This window comes from Vulpes lagopus, chromosome 8, assembly GCF_018345385.1.
Source record: "Vulpes lagopus strain Blue_001 chromosome 8, ASM1834538v1, whole genome shotgun sequence".
NCBI lineage: Eukaryota > Metazoa > Chordata > Mammalia > Carnivora > Canidae > Vulpes > Vulpes lagopus.
In genome coordinates, this window is record NC_054831.1 from 85,816,211 (window position 1) to 85,837,037 (window position 20,827).

The window sequence follows — 20,827 nt, forward strand, 5'->3', positions numbered from 1 at the left end:
TTCTTAGTGGTTTCTTTTGAAGAGAAGAAGTTGTAATTTTTTCTTTTTTTCTTCTTTGTTTTTTTTATATCCAACTTATGAGTTTATAGAGATACCTGGGTGACTCATCAGTTAAGTTTTTCAATTGTGCTTTGGTATCCTACCCATAAGTCCTGAATATTTTTCTCCTATATCTTCTAAAAGTTTTTTTGCTTTAAGTTTTATGTTGACATTTTGAGTTAAGTTTTGTATAAGGGGATCCCTGGGTGACTCAGTGGTTTAGCACCTGCCTTTGGTCCAGGGCGTGATCCTAGAGTCCCGGGATCGAGTCCCGCATCAGGCTCCTGCATGGAGCCTGCTTCTCTCTCTGCCTCTTTCTGTGTCTCTCATGAATAAATAAATAAAATCTTTAAAAAAAAAAGTTTTGTATAATGTGTGGGGTTTAGGTTGAGAGTCAATTTTTTGTCTAGGAATGATCAGTGGTTTCAGTACCATTTGTTGAAAAGGCTACCCTTCCTCTGGTGAATTCCTTTTGCACTTTTGTCAAAAATCGTTGACTAAACAAACGTGTAGGCAAGGGTGTACTGGGGATTTGAGGAGGATGCTTTTGTAATATTCAGGACATGGAGATATGTAGGAGTTGGTGGCAGTCATGGTAAGATGATAAGAGGAGGCAGTTTTCCTTAGCATGAAGTTATACCATGAAGAATGCAATTGTTTTGTTTTGTTTTGTTTGAGGGAGAGGGAAGGTTAGAAGGAGAGAGAGAGACAATCTTATCCATGGCCCACATCTAGTGCAGAGCCCAACACAAGGCTTGATCTAACAACCCTGAGATCATGACCAAAGCTGAGATAGAGTCGGATGCTTAGTTGACTGAGCCACCCAGGCGCCCCTGAAGAATACTTTTGTATGTTAAATAAAGAAAGGAAAGAAATCAGGTCCTTCATGAGGTGTTTATGACCCTGCATCAAACTAATGATGCCTACTTACTTCTGGACTTAAGCTTATGTAAGCCAATAAATCTTCTTTATGGCTTTAAAAAATAAGTTGGCCATATCTGTGTAGGCCTACTTCTGGGTTCTCTATTCTGTTTTATTGAACTGTGTGCATACTTCTTTTCTAATTCCACATTCTGTATGTAGATTACTATAACTATATGGTAAATCTGAGATTGGTTTAAGTAATCCCTCCCACTCTATTCTTCTTTTTCAAGATTTTTTTTAGCTATTCTAGGGTCTGTTCCTTTACATGTACATGTTAGAATAAACTTGTTAGTAGTACAAAAAAGTATCTTGCTCATCTTTTGAGGAATTGTGTTAAACATAGAGATCAAAGTGGAGGTGGGGAGGAATTGACATCTTTACTATGTTGATTCTTCCAAATCATGAATATTGTTTTTCTCTCTGTTTATTTAGATATTCTTTTATTTCTCTCATCAGAATTTTTAGTTTCAGTCTAGAAGTTCTGTGCATATTTTGTTTGTTATGCTTAAGAATTTCACTTTTTTGAGCAATTGTTAAGTGGCATTGAATTTTAGTTTCCACATGTTCAACCATTGTGTATAGAAATAAACTAGATTTTGGGGCACCTGGTGGCTTGGTCAGTTAAATGTCTGCCTTTAGCTCAGGTCATGGTCCCAGGGTCTTGGAATAGAACCCTGTTTTGGGCATCCTTCTCAGCAGGAAGTCTACTTCTCCCTCTCCTTCTAGCCCTCCCCCTTGCTCCTGCTCTTGCTCTCTTTCTCTCTTGCACACTCTCTCTCAAGTGAATAAATTAAAACATCTTTTAAAGAAAGAAATAAAATAAATTTTCATAAGCTGATCTTGTATCCTATAACTTTGCTGCAGTCACTTAGTAGTTCTAGGAATTTTCCTGCAGATTCTTTGGGATTTCCTTTGTACATAATTGTGTCATTTGCAAATAGGGACAGTATTATTTTTTCCCTTTAATTGGTGTATCTTTTTTTTCCCCCTAGCCTTACTGCATTGGCTAGAATTTCTAGTATTACGTTGACTAAGAATAGTGAGAATGGACATCTTTGTTTTCTTCTTGATATTAAGGGGGTAAATTTAGTCTTTCACTCTTAAGTATCACATTTACTATAGGTTTGTGTGGATGCGCTTTATTAAGTTGAGGAAGATCTCCTCTGTTCTTAGTTTTCTAAGTTTCTTTTTTTTTTTTTATTAAATCATGAATGGGTGTTGAATTATGTCACATACTTTTTCTGCACCATGATTCATGATTGTGTAATTTTTCTTCCTTAGCTTATTGATATGGTGAAATATACTAATTAATTTTCAAATATTGAACCGGCCTTGCATCTCTGGAATAAATTCCACTTAGTTATGGTGTATAATTCTTTTTACATGTTGCTGAATTCCATTTACTTATATTTTATTAGGACTTTAGTATTTATATTTATGAGGGATATTTGTTTATAGTTTTTTGTGCTGCCTTTGTCTGGCTTTGGTATTATAAAACTGGATTCATAGGGATCCCTGGGTGGTGCAGCGGTTTGGCGCCTGCCTTTGGCCTGGGGGCGCGACCCGGGAGACCCAGGATCTAGTCCCACGTCGGGCTCCCGGTGCATGGAGCCTGCTTCTCCCTCTGCCTGTGTCTCTGCCTCTCTCTCTCTCTCTGTGACTATCATAAATAAATAAAAATAAAAATAAAGAAATTAAAAAAAAACTGGATTCATAAAATGAATTAGGGAGTATTTTCTCAGGGGGCCTGGGTGGCTTAGTCAGTTAAGCATTCAACTCTTGATTTCAGCTCAGGTCATGATCTCAGGGTTGTGAGATTGAACTCCTCTTTGGGCTCCATGCCCAGCAAGGAGTGTGCTTTTCTCTCTCCACCCCTCCCCTCACTTCTCATGTGCTCTGTCTCTCAAATAAATAAATCAATCTTAAAAAAAAAAAAAAGAAAGCATTTTCTCCTCTTATCTAGAGGAGAATTGGTGTTAATTTTTTAAAAATTCGGAAGAATTCTCCAGTGAAACCATCTAGGCCTGTAAAATTTGGTGGGTGGGGGGCAGATTTTTAAACTATGGATTCGGGGATCCCTGGGTGGCTCAGTGGTTTAGTGCCTGCCTTTGGCCCAGGGTGCGATCCTGGAGTCCCAGGATCGAGTTCCACGTCGGGCTCCTGGCATGGAGCCTGCTTCTCCCTCCTCCTGTGTCTCTGCCTCTTTCTCTCTCTTTCTCTCTCTCACATGAGTAAATAAATTTTTAAAAAATAATAAACTATGAATTCAATTTTTCTGCTAGCTATAGGACTTTATAGGTTATCTATTTCATATTGAGTTAGTATTGTAGCAATTTTTGTTTTTCAGCAGTTGGTCCATTTTATCTAAATTGTTGAGTTTATGTGCATATAGTTGTTCATAATTTTCTCTTATATTCCTTTTAATGTCTATGGGATCTGTAGTGATAGCCCCTGTTTCACTGTGGATATTGAATTGGCCATCCTTTTTTTAAAGATTTATTTGAGAGAGGGAGAGAGACAATATGAGTGGAAAGGAGGAACATAGGGAGAAAAGAAATTGTCAAGCAGACTCCTTGCAGAATGCACAGCTCAGCACGGCACTAGATCCCACAAGCCTGAGATCATGACCTGAGCTGAAACCAAGAGTTGTCCACTTAACTGAGGGATCCAAGCACCCCTAGATTCTCCATCTTGATAGAGTTTGTCATTTAATCAGTTTACTAATTTTAGTAGTTTACAAAGCACCAGCTTTTTGTGCCATTGATTTTTTCTATTTTAAGTTTTATTGATTTGTTTCTTTTTAAATAGCTAAATTGAGGTATAATTTACATATCATGAACTTAACCCATTTTAAGGTATAGCTAGAAAAAAAATAAGGTATAGCTAGACAAATCTTAATAAATTCATTTCGTTGTACAACCATCCCCACTGTCCAGTTTTAGAACATTTTCTTCACCCAAAGATTTCCATTTTGTCTGTTTGTAGTCAATTTCTACCCCCAGCCCCAGGCAACCACTGATCAACTCTCAGTCTGTATAGTTTTTTTCTTATCTCAAAATTTCGTATTAATCTAGTCATACAATGTGTGGTTTTTATGTTGGCTTCTTTCACTTGGCACAGTGTTGTTGATTCATCCATATTATAGCAGATATCAGCATTTCATTGCTTATACTCTTGAATAGTATTTCATTGTATGGCTATACCACATTTTGTTTATCCATGTGTCGTCCATTGATAGACATATGGGTTGATTCCAGTTTATGGCTGTTATGAAAAATATTGCTGTGAACATTTGTTGCAAGTCTTTGTATGAACGTGTTTTAATTTCTCCTGGGTTTTGACCCATGGGTTACTTAGAACTGTGTCATTTTATTTCCAACTGTTTGGAGATTTTCTTGTTACTTTTCTGTTACTGATTTTCAGTTTAATTCTAGTATGGTCAAAACATATATTCTGTTTGATTTCTGTTTTTAAAAAGTTTCCTGAGATTTGGGGTTTTTTATCCTGGATATGATCAGAGTGTTCCATGGGTGCTTGAGAAGAATATAAATTCTGCTCTTGGGTGGAACTTGGGTTCTATAAGTGTCAGTTAGGTCCTCTTAATTAATGGTGCTGTTAACTTCTATATTCTAGTTAATAATTTTGTCAGTTGTTGAAAAAGAGTTTAATCAATTATTATTCACTTCTTCAATATCCTTATTAGTAGTTCTGTCCGTTGTTGTCAGATTGCTGAAGTCTCCAACTTTAATGGAGTTCAATTTGGATAATTGATGAATTAATGATGAATCTATTTTACATTTGAGTTTTATCAGATTTTACTTCATGTATTTTGAAGTGCTCTTATTTGGTATGTACACATTTAAGATGGCTATGTGGTCCTGGAGGATTGACCCTTTTATCATTATACAAGGTTCTTCTTTGTCTCTTGTAATTTTCTTTGGGTAAAAGGACATTTAAGATTGTTAAATCTTCATACTCGATAAATTTATTTTTTTGTTGCTTTGGAATGTTTCTCTTTACCTCTCCTAGTCTGTCTTGTCTTAAGGCCTACTTTTTTCTGATATTGATACAGCCATTCCAGCTTTCTTTTTTTTTAAGATTTTATTTATTTATTCATAGAGACACAGAGAGAGAGAGAGAGAGAGGCAGAGACACAGGCAGAGGGAGAAGCAGGCTCCATGCAGAGAGCCTGACGTGGGACTCGATCCAGGGTCTCCAGGATCATGCCCTGGGCTGCAGGCGGCACTAAACCGCTGCGCCACCGGGGCTGCCCCCATTCCAGCTTTCTTATAATTAGCGTTTGCCTGGTATCTTTTCCCATTCTTTATATATAAAGTTCATTTTCTGTAGGAAGGATATTATTGAGTCTTGCTTTTTTTTTTTTAATCCCTCTCTTACTTTTAATTAGAATTTTCAGATCAGGGCAGCCCCAGTGGCTCAGTGGTTTAGTGCCGCCTTCAGCCTGGGCATGATCCTGGAGTCCTGGGATCGAGTCCCATGTCATGCTCCCTGCATGGAGCCTGCTCCTCCCTCTGCCTGTGTCTCTACCTCTTTCTTTGTGTGTATCTCTCATGAATAAATAAATAAAATCTTTAAAAAAAAAAGAATTTTCAGATCACTTATATTTAACGTGTCTACCATCTTACTTTTTGTTTTCTTCTTATCCTATCCATTGCTTATTTCTTCATTTACCTTTTCATGCCTTATTTTATTTTATTTAAGATTTTATTTATTTGAGAGAGAGAGAAAATGAATAGTGGGGAGAGGCCAAGAGTGGGGTAGAGAGAGATGCAGACTCCCTGTTGAGCAGGAAACCTGTTGCAGAGCTTGATCCTAGGACCCAGAGATGATGACCTGAGCTAAAGGCAGATGCTTAACCCACTGAACCACCCAGGTGTTCCTCAAGCCTTCTTTTAGATTGAGTATTGCTTAGTATTCCATTTTGTCTCTGATATTAATTTATTATATATATGCTCTTTAATTTTTAAGTGGTTGTTCTAGGGTTTATACTAGTTTATACTATGCACCTTTAGCTTATCACCATAAATATAATTAAACTAATATTACACCCACTCTGCATATAATGTAGGTGCCCTTTATACTTTAATTTTCCCCTCTTTGTGTATGTGCACACTGTTACTGCCTCACATGTTATTTGTGTAGTATTTTAAGCCCCACAATATGTTGTTGTTATTTTTGCTTTAAATAATTATCTTTTAAAGAAACTAGAAAGTGAGAAGTTTTTCATATGTAACCTACATTTTTTATATTATTTATTCACAAAAGACACAGAGAGAGAGGCAGAGACATAGGCAGAGGGAGAAGCAGGCTCCCGACAAAGAGCCTGATATGGGATTCTATCCCAGGACTCTGGTATTATGACCTGAGCCAAGGCTGATGCTCAACCACTGACCCACCCAGGTGCCCCATAACCTGCATTTTTACCATTTCTGTCACTTTACATAGATCCAAGTTTCCATCTGGTGTCATTTTCCTTCAGACTAAAGAACTTCCTTTAGGACAGCCCAGGTAGCTCAGCAGGTTAGGACTGCCTTCAGCCCAGAGTGTCATCCTGGAGACCTGGGATCATGTCCCACGTCAAGCTCCCTGCATGGAGCCTGCTTCTCCCGCTGCCCCTGTCTCTGCCTCTCTCTCTCTCTCTCTCTCTCTCTGTGTCTGTCATGAATGAATAAATAAAATCTAAAAAAATAATGAACTTCCTTTAATGTTTCTTGCAGTATAGATCCTCTGGTAACATATCTTCTTGTTTTTTTTGTTTATTTAAAAAAAAATCTTTATTTCACCTTCATTTCTTTTTTTTTTTTTTTCACCTTCATTTCTGAAGATACTTTTGCTGGATATAGAATTCTAGACTGACTTTTTTTCTTTTAGTGCTTTGAAGATATTATTTTTCTCTATTCTGCCTTCTGTTGTCTGTAATGAGAAGTTTACAGTCTTTCTTTTTTTTTTTTTGTTCCTCTGTATCTAATGTTTCTTTTCCTCTGACTGCTTTTAATTTTTTCTCTTTATCTATGATTTTCAGAAATTTTATTATGGTGGACCTTACTGTGTTTTTCTTGGTGTTTATCCTTCTTGGGACTTACTGAGCTTCTTGAGTCTGTGGATCTACACTTTTCTTTAAATTTGGAAAGTTTTGCACCCTGATGTTTCTAGCAGCAATGTCCACAATAGCCAAACTGTGGAAGGATCCTCAGTGTCCATTGAAAGATGAATGGATAAAGATGTGGCTTATGTATACAATGGAATATTACTCAGCCATTAGAAATTACAAATACCCGCCATTTGCTTCAACGTGGATGGAACTGGAGGGTATTATGCTGAGTGAAATAAGTCAATTGGAGAAGGACAAACATTATATGGTCTCATTCATTTGGGGAATATAAATAATAGTGAAAGGGAATAGAGGGGAAGGGAGAAGAAATGGGTGGAAAATATCAGAAAGGGAGACAGAACATGAGAGACTCCTAACTCTGGGAAACGAACTAGGGGTGTGGAAGGGGAGGAGGGAGGGGGTGGGGGTGACTGGGTGGCAGGCGCTGAGGGGGGCTCTTTTTTAAATTAATTTATTATTTTTTTTAATTTATGATAGTCACACAGAGAGAGAGAGAGAGAGAGAGGCAGAGACATAGGCAGAGGGAGAAGCAGGCTCCATGCACCGGGAGCCCGATGTGGGACTCGATCCCGGGTCTCCAGGATCGTGCCCTGGGCCAAAGGCAGGCGCTAAACTGCTGCGCCACCCAGGGATCCCTGAGGGGGGCTCTTGACGGGATGAGCACTGGGTGTTATTCTGTATGTTGGCAACGTGGACACCAATAAAAAATAAATTTATTATTAAAAAAATAAATTTGGAAAGTTTTGGGCTAGATTCAAATATTCTTACAGACACATGCACAGTTATGGAACTCCAATTTTACTTATGTTAGACCAACTTATATTTTCCCACAAGTTGCTGAAACTGAATTTTCAGTATTTTTTCTCTGCATTTTTCAATTTGGATAATTTCCGTTACTATGTGTTCAAGTTCAGTGATTTTCTTTAGTGTCTAGGCTGCTTTTAATCCCATCTAGTGAAGTTTTCATTTCATATATGTTATTTTTCACTTTTAGAAATTCCATTTAATTCTTTGATTCTCTTCATTTCTATCGTCTTCATGTTTTTCTAAATTCTTGAAAGCATTCATGTTAGCTGTTTTTTTTATTTAAATTCAATTGCCAACATATAACACCCAGTGCTCATCACATCACATGTTCTCCTGTCACCCAATGCCCCATTCCCCCACCTACCTCCCCATTTGCAACCCTTTGTTTCCCAGAGTCAAGAATCTCTCATGGTTTGTTGTCCTCTAATTTTTCCCCACTCAGTTTACCCCCCTTCCCTTGTGGTACCTTTCACTATTATATTGCACATATGAGTAAAACCATATGATAATTGTCTTTCTCCAGTGGGCTTATTTCACTCAGCATTAACACCTTCCATAATAGCTGTCTTAAGGTCATTGTCTGCTAATTTAATTACTTCTGTCATTTCTAGTGATGATTTTATTCCTTTTTTTAAAAAAAGATTTTATTTATTTATTTGACAGAGCATGAGCAGGAGGAGTGGCAGGCAGAAGAGAAGGAGAAGCAGGCTCCCCATTGAGCAAGGAGCCCAATATGGGGCTTGATCCCAGGAACCTGGGATCATGACCTGAGCTAAAGGCAGACACTTAACCAACTGAGTCACCCAGGCACTCCTTCTTCCTGGCTTTAAGTCACAATTTGCTGATTATGTACATGCCTAGTAATGTTTTTGTTGGATAGCAGACCATGTAAATGCTGCATTGTTAAATATTTGGGTTTTGTTGTCTGTCTTTAAAAAGTATTGAAATTTGTTTGAAGGTAGTTATTTGCAGATCTGGTTGATCTTTTCAAGGCTTGTTTTTAAATTTTGTTAGGACAGGTCTACAGAAACCTTTGCATTGGCCTAGTTAGCTTGCTACTAAGTTGTGATCTTTTTTTGACCATTCATCATGATTTTTATATCCTGGCTGAATGAAATCCAAATATTTACTATTCCTGTGTGAACTCCAGAAATTGTTCAGCTAATAGCTTCCTTGTTTTTTGCCCAGCTCCAGGAAAATTATCAGTCTATGCATGCTCTGTTAGTGTTCATCTAGAGACTCAGGGGATCCTTATCCAGACTTCCAGAGTTCTTTACATAGCTCCATTCTCTGTTCCACAAATTCTAGCTGCCTCAGTCTTCCCAAACTCTCATTATTTCTACTTCTGAATTTAGCAAGGCTACTTTGTTATTTTTGGGTTTCCCCGTTTATGCCCCATGATCTGAATTTTGCCTCCAGGCAAAATACTAGAGATTCTAGGACTCACCTTACTTGTTTCTCTTCTCTTGGTCTCCCACTCCTTTTAAGCCACTGTCTAAAAAGCATTTTTCCACATATTTTCATCAGTTTTCAAGTTGCTTATAATGGTACAGCTAGTTCTAAATGATCAGAAGCAAAAGTTATTACTTTGCTTTTTGTACTAATATTATATCCTGGAAATCACTGTATATCAATTTATAGAGATCTTCATTTTTTAAATTGCTTCATTAAACTTTATTATAGTAACATGTAATAGTCTATTCAATAAATCTATAGTTTGCCATTTAGGTAATTTCTAATATTTTTGCAATTACAAATAATGCTGTAATGAATAGCCTGATACATATGCATTTTTATAATTTTTGAGGTGTATGTTCAGGGTATATTCCTAAAAGTGTGATTACTAGGTCATAGGGTAAATGCATACATAGATTCATTAGCTATAACTATTTCCTTCAATATAGGTTGTACTGTTTTGTGTTCCTACCAGTAGATGAGAATACTTATTTTCCTGTAGCCACCTCTACAGCGTATGTTGTCAAGATTTTAAAAATTTTGCCAGTGTGATTATTTTAAAAATCTCAAGAGTTTTGATTAGAGTTTCTTTCGTTATGATTGAATTTAAAGATCTTTTCAGCTGTTTAAGAGTCTGTTTATCTCTTTTTAAAAATTGTTCATGTCTTATCATTTTCCTATGTGATTTTTTAGTGTCTTGTCCTAAAATTTAAAAAAAGTTATTTATATATTTAGAGATATTAGCCCTTTGCCCAAGATAGAAGTTTCAAATATTTTTCCCAGTATGTCATTTGTCTTTCAGCTTTGTTTAGGGTATTTTTTTTTGCAGTACAGCCTTTTTTACTTTTTATTTTTATCTAATCAAATTCATCAGTCTTCTCTCATATTACATTTAGGTTTTGAGTCATGCTGAGAAAGCCTTGCCCCACAGTGAGGTTATAGAAAAATTCAATTTTCTTCTAGTACTCATATGATTTTTGGTTTTTACATTTGGGTCCTTGATCTGTGTGGCTTTTGTTCTAGTGTGTACTGAGGTATGGATCTAATTTTCTTTTATTTTTTCAACTGGCTGTCTGGTTGTCTTCAGAACTATTTATTTAAAAATTCATCTTTGTCTCAGTGATTTGAAATAGCATCTTTATTGTAAACTAAACTTCTATATTGATAGAAGGCTTAAAGGTCAAAAAGCTACACTTAAAGTTATCAATATATTTGAAGTGAATTACTTCATTAAATAATAAACAATCATACAAGGCTATATTGGTGAGAACTGATATTAAGTTAGATAAAAATATAATAGTATGCTGAGGAAAAAGTAAACAAATTTTATTTCTCTAAGGAGAGTTTATTTTGCAGGTGGTTTCCTGTCATGTTTGAGTTTCTAATAAACAGAGAATACTAATGTGATTAAGACTAGATAATAAGATTAGCATTCAAATGGGTGAAGAGTTAAACATATTTTTTCTTAAACTTTTGATCTCCGAAATCACTGACTGTAGTTTCAAAATGTTTTTTAAAGATTTTATTTAGGGGCACTTGGGTGGCTCCGTTGGTTAAGCACCTGCCTTCAGCTCAGGTCATAGTTTCAGAGTCCTGGGATCTAGCCTTGCATCCGGCTCCCTGCTTCTTCCTCTCCCTTCGTCCATCCCTTTCTCTCTCTCTCTCGCTGTCTCAGAGGGAGCATTCATGTGTGCATAAGGGGGTGGGGAGCGGAGGAGGGGCGGGAAGGAGTGGAGGGAGAGGGAAAGAATCTTAAGCAGGCTCTGCTGAGCACAGAGTCCAAGCGGGGCTCAATCTCACTACCCTGAGATTATGACCTGATGCAAAACCAAGAATCAGATGCTCAGCTCAACCAACTGAGCCACCCAGGTGCCCCTATAGTTTCAAAATATTGTTTTAATTTAAATTCAATTAACATATAGTGTATTAGTTTCAGAGGTAGAGTTTAGTGGTCCACCAGTTGCATCTAGCACCCAGTGCTCATTACATCAAGATCCTTCCTTAATGTCCATCACTCAGTTACCTCATCCCCCCTACCTACCTCCCCTCTAGCAACCCTCAGTTTGTTTCCTAGACTTAAGAGTCTTTTATGGTTTGTCTTCCTTTCTGATTTCATCTTACTTTATTTTTCCCTCCTTTCCCCTATAATCCTGTGTTTTGTTTTTTATTGATGAGATCATTTCATCTTGTTCTGAGGGGAGAAAGAATGAAGGTCTTAGAAAAGTTATTCTTAAGATTCATAGATCTTTTCAAATCAAAGTATGCAAGATATTTTTTCATGTAAATAAACATCAGGTAAATATTATGGCTAAACTCTTTAGCTTATTCACCAACTTCTGTAAATTGTGGTACATGTCTAATGAATCTATTGGTTATCTGTTTTTATACTAGTTCTCCTTAAGTGATGCCTTAATTTGACCTAAGAATATTTCTCAATTAGACAAATTAAGTTAAATTGAAAGACTACTAGGTGACATTTAGGATTTTAAGGGGATAATACATTTTCCTTGAATGCAATAATTTAGCAGTACCAGGAGCAGGGTTTTCTGATATTACTGATCCTCTGAGAATAAATAATATAAACAATATATGAATAATATAAATAATAATAATAATATGATTTATTACCTAATATTTAAAAGAGATATTAGGACACATTTTGTTTTATAAATAATATGTTGATAATAATAATAATATGAAGATGAAGATGATGATGATGATGACGTAGTTACCCAATGTTTAAAAAAGATATTAGGACACGTTTTTGGAGAGGTTCCTCTGTGCCAGGCAAAGCCAGCTTCGTGAACATGATCTATGCAGTCACATCGGTCCCCTTTCTTAGAAGGGCCCTGAATTTTGGCTAATGCCCTGCTGTTACTATCTTGAAATATTTAATTTTTAAACAAGGAGCCCCCTGTTTTCATTTTTCATTGGCCTTACAAATTAGTCAACCAGTCATAGGACAGTATTTAAGGTATTTGACTTAGGTAGTAGCAGTAGAGAGGGAAAGTAATTGATAGAGTCAAATACATTTTGGACATAGTAAGCGTTGGCATGTCCTGGTAGCTAACTGAATGTGGGAATATAGAAAAAGATGTTAAGAATGACTTGGGGATTTTTTTAAAGAAGGTTTTACTTTTTAAGTTATCTCTGCACTCAGTGTGGGGTTTTGAAGTCAAAACCCCAAGATCAAGAGTTGTATGCCTTACCAACTGAGCCAGCCAGGCACCCTGGACTTGGGTTTTTTGACTCAGTGGTTGCCTGAGGCTAGGGGTAAGGAGCAAGAATTGACAGCAGACATGATTAAGACATTTTGGGGGTGATGGGAATATAGTAAAACTGGATTGTGGTGTTGACTGCATAACTATAAATTTACTAAAAATCATTGTCTAGGTGAACTCTGTGGTAAGTATAAAGCTATTAGAATATTAACAGTTTGAAATGTCAGTGGTTGTGTTAAGGGGTGCTATTATTATTCCCATCTAATATATAAAGAAAATGAAAAAGAAATTAAAAATAAGAATTTCATGGTTACACAGCCACTAAGTATAATATCCAGTAGTGAAACTCAGGTCTTTTGACATGTAGGCTTCATTCTTGACAACTGTAATATATTTACTTTCTGTTTTAAAATTGTCTTTGGGCAGTCCGGGTGGCTCAGCGGTTTAGCACCGCCTTCAGCCCAGGGGTGTGATCCTGGAGAGCCAGGATTGAGCCCCACGTTGGACTCCCTGCATGGAACCTGCTTCTCCCTCTGCCTGTGTCTCTGCCCCTCTCTCTCTCTCTCTCTCTCTCTCTCTCTGTCTCTCATGAATAAATAAATAAAATCTTAAAAAAATAAAATAAAATTGTCTTTGCTGTATCTCATTGATCAGAAGCTCTCTTGAAGTAATAGAAAAGAGGGGCACCTGGGTGGCTAAGTTGGTTAATAAGCATCTGCCTTCAGCTTAGGTCATGATCCTGGAGTCCTGGAATTGAGCCCCACATTGGGCTCCCTGTTCAGCGGGGAATTTGGTTCCCCCACTCCCTCTGCCCTTCCTCTTGGTTGTGTTCTCTTTCTTTCCTTCAAATAAATAAATAAACGAAATATTCATTTAAAAAATTATAGAAAAGAAAGGATATCGTAAAATTGTGTTGATCCCATAACATTAGTGCTTCCATTTGCCCTTAATAAAGGCAACACATAACGCATCCAATCCTATCTTTGTTTTTTTCTCTAGTGTGAATTTTACCACACCTTATTTGTCTCTTTAGCAAACTGTATTTTGTTTTTCAAATAATTAGGTTAAGAAATAGTTTCATTAGGCCTACTGGTAGCTTGAAAGAGTGACTGTATCTTCCAAAAATGCATACACTTAGGGAAAATGAATGCATAAAATTGATTGTATGTAATCCTTAGTGCATTTTTTGATTACTAGGCCACTGGCATAAAGATTGCTGTATTAATAAGCATTAGATATAGAGATATGTTGGTCAAATTTACTAGATGAATACATTCTAGGACTCTAATGTATAGTATATTGACTATAGTTAACAGTACTGTAATATATACTTGGAATTTGCTGAGAGTGTATCTTTTTTAAAATTAATTAATTTTTTGTACATATTTTTTTAATTGGAGTTCAGTTTGCCAACGTATAGCATAACACCCAGTGCCCATCCCATCAAGTGCCCCCCTCAGTGCCCGTCACCCAGTCACTCCCACCCCCTGCCCACCTCCCTTTCCACCACCCCTTGTTCGTTTCCCAGAGTTAGGAGTCTCAGATGTTCTGTCTCCCTTTCTGATATTTCCCACTCATTTTTTCTCCTTTCCCCTTTATTCCCTTTCACTATTTTTTATATTCCCCAAATGAATGAGACCATATAATGTCTGTCCTCTGATTGACTTATTTCACTCAGCATAATTGTTCTCACTACACACACACACACATCAATAACCAATGGCAGTGATGGATGTGTTAATTATGTTATGGTAATTATTTTATAATATAATAAAACATCATGTTTACACCTTTTTTTTTAGATTTTATTTATTTATTCATGAGAGACACAGAGAGAAAGGCAGAGGGAGAAGCAAGCTCCATGCAGGTAGCCCAATGCGGGACTTGATCCTGGAACTTGAGGATCATTTCTGAGCCGAAGGCAGTTCAACCACGGAGCCACCCAGGTGTCCCCATGTTTACACCTTAAATGTTTACAATTATATTTGTCAGTTATGCCTTTTTAAAAGATTTTATTTATTTGAGAGAGAGAGAGAGAGAGAAAACACAAGTGGCAGGGAGGGAGAGAGGGAGATGGAAAAGTATATTCTATTGCTGATCAGGGAGCCAACCTAGGGCTGGATCCCAGAACCTCATTAAGCAGATGCTTAAATGATTGAGCCACCCAGGTTGCCCTCAAGTATACTTTAATAAAGTAGGGGGAGGGAGAAGCTCAGTAGTAAGTGCCTACTGTACTAGCTGCCAGGGATATAAGTGGTTGTCAAAACAGCCATGGTCTCAACCTCCTACAGCTTTTTTTTTAGTGGAAGAAGCAGACATTATGCTTAAACAATAAATAATTATAAAATATTAAATTCTAAAATATTAAGTTCTAAAATTGTTCAACAAAGGAAAATATAAGGTGCTCTGAGAATATAACAAAGAATCCTGGTTTTAACTGGAGTTTAGTGGAAGACCTCTATTAGGAAATAGCATTTAAAGTGAGATCTGAAAGATTCATAGAAATTAACAAAGCAAAGGGAGGGAGGGGAGAGCAGCTTTCCTAGGAGAGGAGTATCCTTTGTAAAGGCTCTGGGGCACAAGAAAGCTTGGCTGATGACCATACCTTATAATGGAGTGTCAAGAGAAGACATGAGGATTTAGATACTGTGCAAAGGATTTGGTATTTTATTTCAAGAGCAGTGAGATGCTACTGAGGAGTTTTCAGCTGGATAATTGTATCATCTTATTAAAACTTTAAGATCAAGGACACCTGGTGGCTCAGTAGGTGAATGTCCAACTCTTGGTTTCAGCTCAGGTCATGTCTTCAGGGTCATGGCATCCTGCTCAGGGTTGGGCTCCATGTTCAGCATGGAGTGTGCTTGAGATTCTCTCCCTCTGCTCCTACCCCCGCTTGTACACTCTGTCAAGTAAATAAATAAAATATTTTAAAAAATGTTTTAAGGTCATTGTGGCTACTGTGGAAAATGGATCCAAGAGGGTTCTGCTGGCTTATGAAGAGGTCTTAAGAAAACTGTGGATCTTATTATAAGTGGGAAAACTATTTCAGCTTTTAAATGAGAAGCCATGTTGTAATTAAGTCATGGTGAATGGAAAAAATGATAAATCAGTACATTTCCAAATAAACCACAGATCAGTGTTTTTCAAACACTAATGTTCATTAGATCACACAGGTATTTTGTTAAATCAAAATCTGGCCAGTAGGTTCAGAGTGGGGCACTTCTGCATTTCTGACAAGCTCCTAAGTGATGCCTATGCCATTGGTTCTTGGCTCACACTTTGAGTAACAAGCGACTAGGCTATATTCTATATTCTAAACATATTCCGTAGACTATATTCTGTCTTTGATGCCCATCATTCTTCTTGGTCAATTGTCATAGTATTTAAAATTAGAGGGTTTAAAAGATAAATTATTGAGGACATGGAGAAAGAGGTCAAATAGGGCTTTTCATCTCTTCAGTAAGTACTCTCTATATACTGATTTATCTAACCTATTTCCCTGCCTCAGGGTTTATTCGTACTTCAGAAAGGACTGTATACAATCAAAGTGATGTCCAAGACAAGTATACAGAAATAGTATAAGGCTCTAAAACTTTACATCTCATAGTTAATGGAGTGACTTGCATCAGTAATTGAGGCTTACTCTATGCCAGGCATTTTACCTGCCTTATTCATTTTATAAGATAAGAAACCCAGAAATCCTGTGAGAGTATACAACTTAGCTAGCTTATTTCATACTTGATTCTCTTATGTATTATCCTAATCATTGCTATTTTGTTTGTTTCATGAATTATAATCCTAAATGCAGAAAACTCAAGGCTCTTTATTCTATGGGTTAAAGACTTTTGTATTCTCTGAAGACTATGAAGCTTTGCTGCTGTATCTCAGTCATTTTTGTAAAGGTGATAAATAGGCCTGGATTTTTTCTGTTTTGGAGGGAGGGAAATATTATCCTTTTTTTTTCTTTTTTTTTTTTTTTTTTTTTTTTTTTTTTAGCAATGCAACCTCTCTTTGTGGCATATGAACACAGGATGTTGAGAAATGGATTGATCATGTAAAAAGAAGCATTTGAGATTATGCTTTATACTTGAGATTATGTTTGTTTTGAAAGACGGGATAGGGAAATGTCATGTTGCTCTCTGGTTCTTAAAAAATGAGATCTAGGGCAGCCCCAGGGGCGCAGCGGTTTAGTGCTGCCTGCAGCCCAGGGTGTGATCCTGGAGACCCTGGATCGAGTCCCACATCAGGCTCCTTGCATGGAGCCTGCTTCTCCCTCTGCCTCTCTCTCTCTCTCTCTCTGTGTGTGTGTGTGTGTGTGTGTTTCTCATGAATAAATAAATAAATAAATCTTTAAAAAAAAGAAATGAGATCTAAACAACATTCACTTTTAAAAGAAACTCTAATTTTAAATTTCATAAAACACAGTTAAACAAAGAGTGGCTCCTGTTGATTTTCTCTACTGAAAAAGTAACAGAATTGTACAGTCTCATTAGGTAAAAGATAAAGCTGAAATTATTCACATTTCCACAGAAATGTTAAATGCCCCCTTACATGTAGAGTCCAGTTAGGTAGGATTTACCTAGCCCTCTGACTAACCAAATTTGTGGTTTTCTGGGCAGTGTTGTGCCTTTTTAAGTTTGTTTTGACCCTCCCTTCTTGTCAGTTACACACATTATATGGTTTATTCATTTGGGGAATATAAAAAATAGTGAAAAGGAATAAAGGGGAAAGGAGAAAAATGAGTGGGAAATATCAGAAAGGGAGACAGAACATGAAAGACTCCTAACTCTGGGAAACGAATCTAGGGGTGGTGGAAGGGGAGGTGGGCGGGAGGTGGGGGGGTGACTGGGTGAGGCGCACTGAGGTGGGCACTTGACAGGATGAGCACTGGGTGTTATTCTATATGTTGGCAAATTGAACACCAATAAAAAATAAATTTATAAAAAATAAAATAAAATGTAGAATAGGCTTTGGCTCAGTTTGAAAACTTACAGAACGGCCAGCTTCATCGCTCTGCAGTTGGCTTTCCAGGCTAAGATAGGTATACAGGTGTACAGACAACTGCCAAGGAAGGCACTTTGGCCTTACTCTGGAAAGAATCCAAAGGAAAGTGAAGTTTCTGTCGTAGCGTTCGTCCTGCGCTTGGAGAGCCCGGCGCTAGCGCATTCTTCGTGCAGTTATTGGCTGGGACTCTGCGTGCCGCTGTCGGCCAATGAAGACGCTGGAGATCCGGTCCCGGCCCGTCCCCTCTCCGCGCCCTGGGATGAGGCAGAGACTGAACAGCCGGCGAGCAAATCAACGGCATCCAGAAAGCCATGTCCGACTCCGCGCCCTGCGCTCAAGCGCTAACCCGCTGAAAGTTTCTCAGCGAAAAAGCCGGAAAGATCTGGACCCCGCTAAGAAGAACTACCTTTGAGTGAGATGGTCTCAGAGGCCTGCAGGAGCGGACTGGTAAGCACCGGGAAAGTGGTGGGAATTTTGTTTCTGCTTGGTGCTTTGCACAAGGGTTCTGCGGTGGTTCGCTATGAGATCCTGGAGGAGAGAGAGAAAGGTTTTGCAGTGGGCAACGTGGTCACGGACCTTGGTTTGGATCTCGGCAGCCTGTCAACCCGCAGGCTCCAGGTGTTGCCCGGAGCTAGCCGAAGGTTCTTTGAGGTGAACCGGAAGACTGGAGAGATGTTCGTGAACGACCGCCTGGATCGAGAGGAGCTTTGCGGGACATTGCCCTCCTGTACCATAACTCTGGAGCTGGTAGTGGAGACCCCACTAGAGCTGTTCAGCGCAGAAGTGGTGGTCCAGGATATTAACGACAACAATCCCACTTTCCCTACACGGGAAATGAAATTGGAGATTAGCGAGGCGGTGGCCCCAGGCACGCGCTTCCCGCTGGAGAGCGCGCATGATCCTGATGTAGGAAGCAACTCTTTACAAACCTATGAGCTGAGCCTCAATGAGTACTTTGCGCTTCGCGTTCAGACGCGAGAGGACAGCACCAAGTATGCGGAGCTGGTGCTGGAGCGCGGCCTTGATTGGGAGCGAGAGCCAAGTCTCCAGTTGGTGCTGACGGCTTTGGATGGAGGAACCCCGCCTCGATCCGCCACCCTTCCCATTCGTATCACTGTGCTGGACGCGAATGACAATGCACCCGCCTTCAATCAGTCTTTGTACCGCGCGAGTGTCCTGGAGGATGCACCCCCCGGCACTGTCGTGGTTCAAGTTCATGCAACCGATCTGGATGAAGGCCCCAATGGTGAAATAATTTACTCTTTTGGCAGCCACAACCGCGCCAGTGTGCGAGACCTGTTCTCCTTAGACCCTGTAACGGGTATGCTGACAATCAAGGGTCTCCTGGACTTCGAAGACACAAAGCTCCACGAGATTTACATACAGGCCAAAGACAAAGGTGCCACTCCAGAAGGGGCACATTGCAAAGTTTTAGTAGAGGTTGTGGATGTGAATGACAATGCCCCAGAGATCACAGTCACCTCTGTGTACAGCCCAGTCCCCGAGGATGCCCCTCTTGGAACTGTCATTGCTTTGCTCAGCGTGATTGATCTGGATGCTGGGGAGAATGGATTGGTGACTTGTGAGGTTCCTCCAGGTCTCCCCTTCAGCCTTACTTCTTCCCTCAAGAATTATTTTACTTTGAAAACCAGCGTAGCCCTGGATCGTGAGACTGTCCCAGAATACAACCTCAGCATCACCGCTCGAGATGCAGGAACCCCTTCCCTCTCAGCTCTTACAGTCGTGCGGGTACAAGTATCTGACATCAACGACAACCCTCCACAGTCTTCCCAATCCTCTTATGATGTTTATGTTGAGGAAAATAACATCCCTGGGGTTCCAATACTAAACCTAAGTGTCTGGGACCCAGATGCCCCGCAGAATGCCCACCTTTCCTTCTTTCTCTTGGAGCAAGGAGCTGAAAATGGGCTAGTGGGCCGCTATTTCACAATAAATCGTGACAATGGCATTGTGTCATCCTTAGTATCCCTGGATTATGAAGATCGACGAGAATTTGAAATAACAGTTTACGTCACTGATGGGGGCACTCCAGTCCTGAGCACCAACATCAGCGTGAATATATTTGTCACTGACCGCAATGACAATGCCCCCCAGGTCTTATACCCCCGGCCTGGCCGGGCCTCAGTGGAGATGCTGCCCAGATCTACTGCTGCTGGTCATGTGGTTACACGGGTGGTAGGCTGGGACCCTGATGCAGGGCACAATGCCTGGCTCTGCTACAGCCTCCTGGGAGCCTCCAACCAAAGCCTTTTTGTTGTAGGGCTTCACACAGGTCAAGTCAGCACTTCCCGCCCAGTCCAGGACACAGATGTGCCCAGGCAGACTCTTATGGTCTTGATCAAAGACAATGGGGAGCCATCACTGTCCACCACAGCAACCCTGACTGTGTCAGTAACTGAGGAATCTCCTGAAGCCCAGGCTGAGTTCCCCTCGGGCTCTGGCCCTCGGGAGCAGAATAAAAATCTCACCTTTTATCTACTCCTCTCTCTAATCCTGGTTTCTGTGGGGTTTGCAGTCACAGTATTGGGAGTGATTATATTCAAAGTTTACAAGTGGAAACAGTCCAGGCACCTGTACCGAGCTCCAGTGAGCTCCCTGTACCGAACACCAGTGTCCTCTCTACATGCAGATGCCGTGCGGAGTGGCCTGATGCCACCGCACCTTTACCACCAGGTGTACCTTACCACTGACTCACGCCACAGTGACACCCTGCTGAAGAAAGCTGGGGCTGCCAGCCCACTGACCAGCCACCAGAACACCCTGCGGAGCTGTGATCCTGTGTTCTATAGGCAAGTTTTGGGTGCAGAGAGCTCCCCTCCCGGACAGGTAAGGGTTAGCATTAAAATTAATGGTTTACTGATAATTTTCCTTTTCCTGTACAGATCCCATACCTTGTTCTCTGATGATTTTCTGTGAAGGAAATAAAATTCTAGGCATCCTTTAAATTTTAATTCAAATACACTGCTGGAAATAATGTGTACATTACTTACAAAATATTTTTATGTTATAGTAGAAATGCATGCATGTTATAGAAAATTTGGAAACTAGAGAAGAGTATAAAGGAATAATAACTAACGTGAATCCCCAAACCTAAACATATAACCACCATTAATTATAAAAGTAAAAGTAATCATTTATTTTGAAAATAAACCCAGACAATCCAAAAGAACATACAGTGCAAATTGAAAATTCTTTTGTACTCCCAGTGTTATTCTCTATCCTT

The 20,827-nt window shown here is 39.1% G+C and overlaps 1 protein-coding gene across 21 annotated transcripts in view; it reads left to right on the forward strand.

The window, feature by feature from the left end:
* The window catches only part of LOC121497332 (protocadherin gamma-C4), a 186,955-nt gene that overhangs the window by 138,165 nt on the left and 27,963 nt on the right, over positions 1 to 20,827 (forward strand). Inside the window, exons 1-2 of one of the 21 annotated variants that reach the window (XM_041766866.1) lie at positions 17,520 to 18,030; positions 20,234 to 20,430. The exons of 18 other annotated variants lie outside the window; for them this stretch is intronic. In XM_041766866.1, coding sequence (XP_041622800.1) covers positions 20,254 to 20,430 — 177 coding nt within the window. In that variant the 5' untranslated portion in view covers positions 17,520 to 18,030; positions 20,234 to 20,253. Of the gene's footprint in view, positions 1 to 17,456; positions 20,431 to 20,827 lie in introns of those variants that run through there. 2 more of the 21 variants (XM_041766840.1, XM_041766868.1) reach the window with 2 other exon arrangements.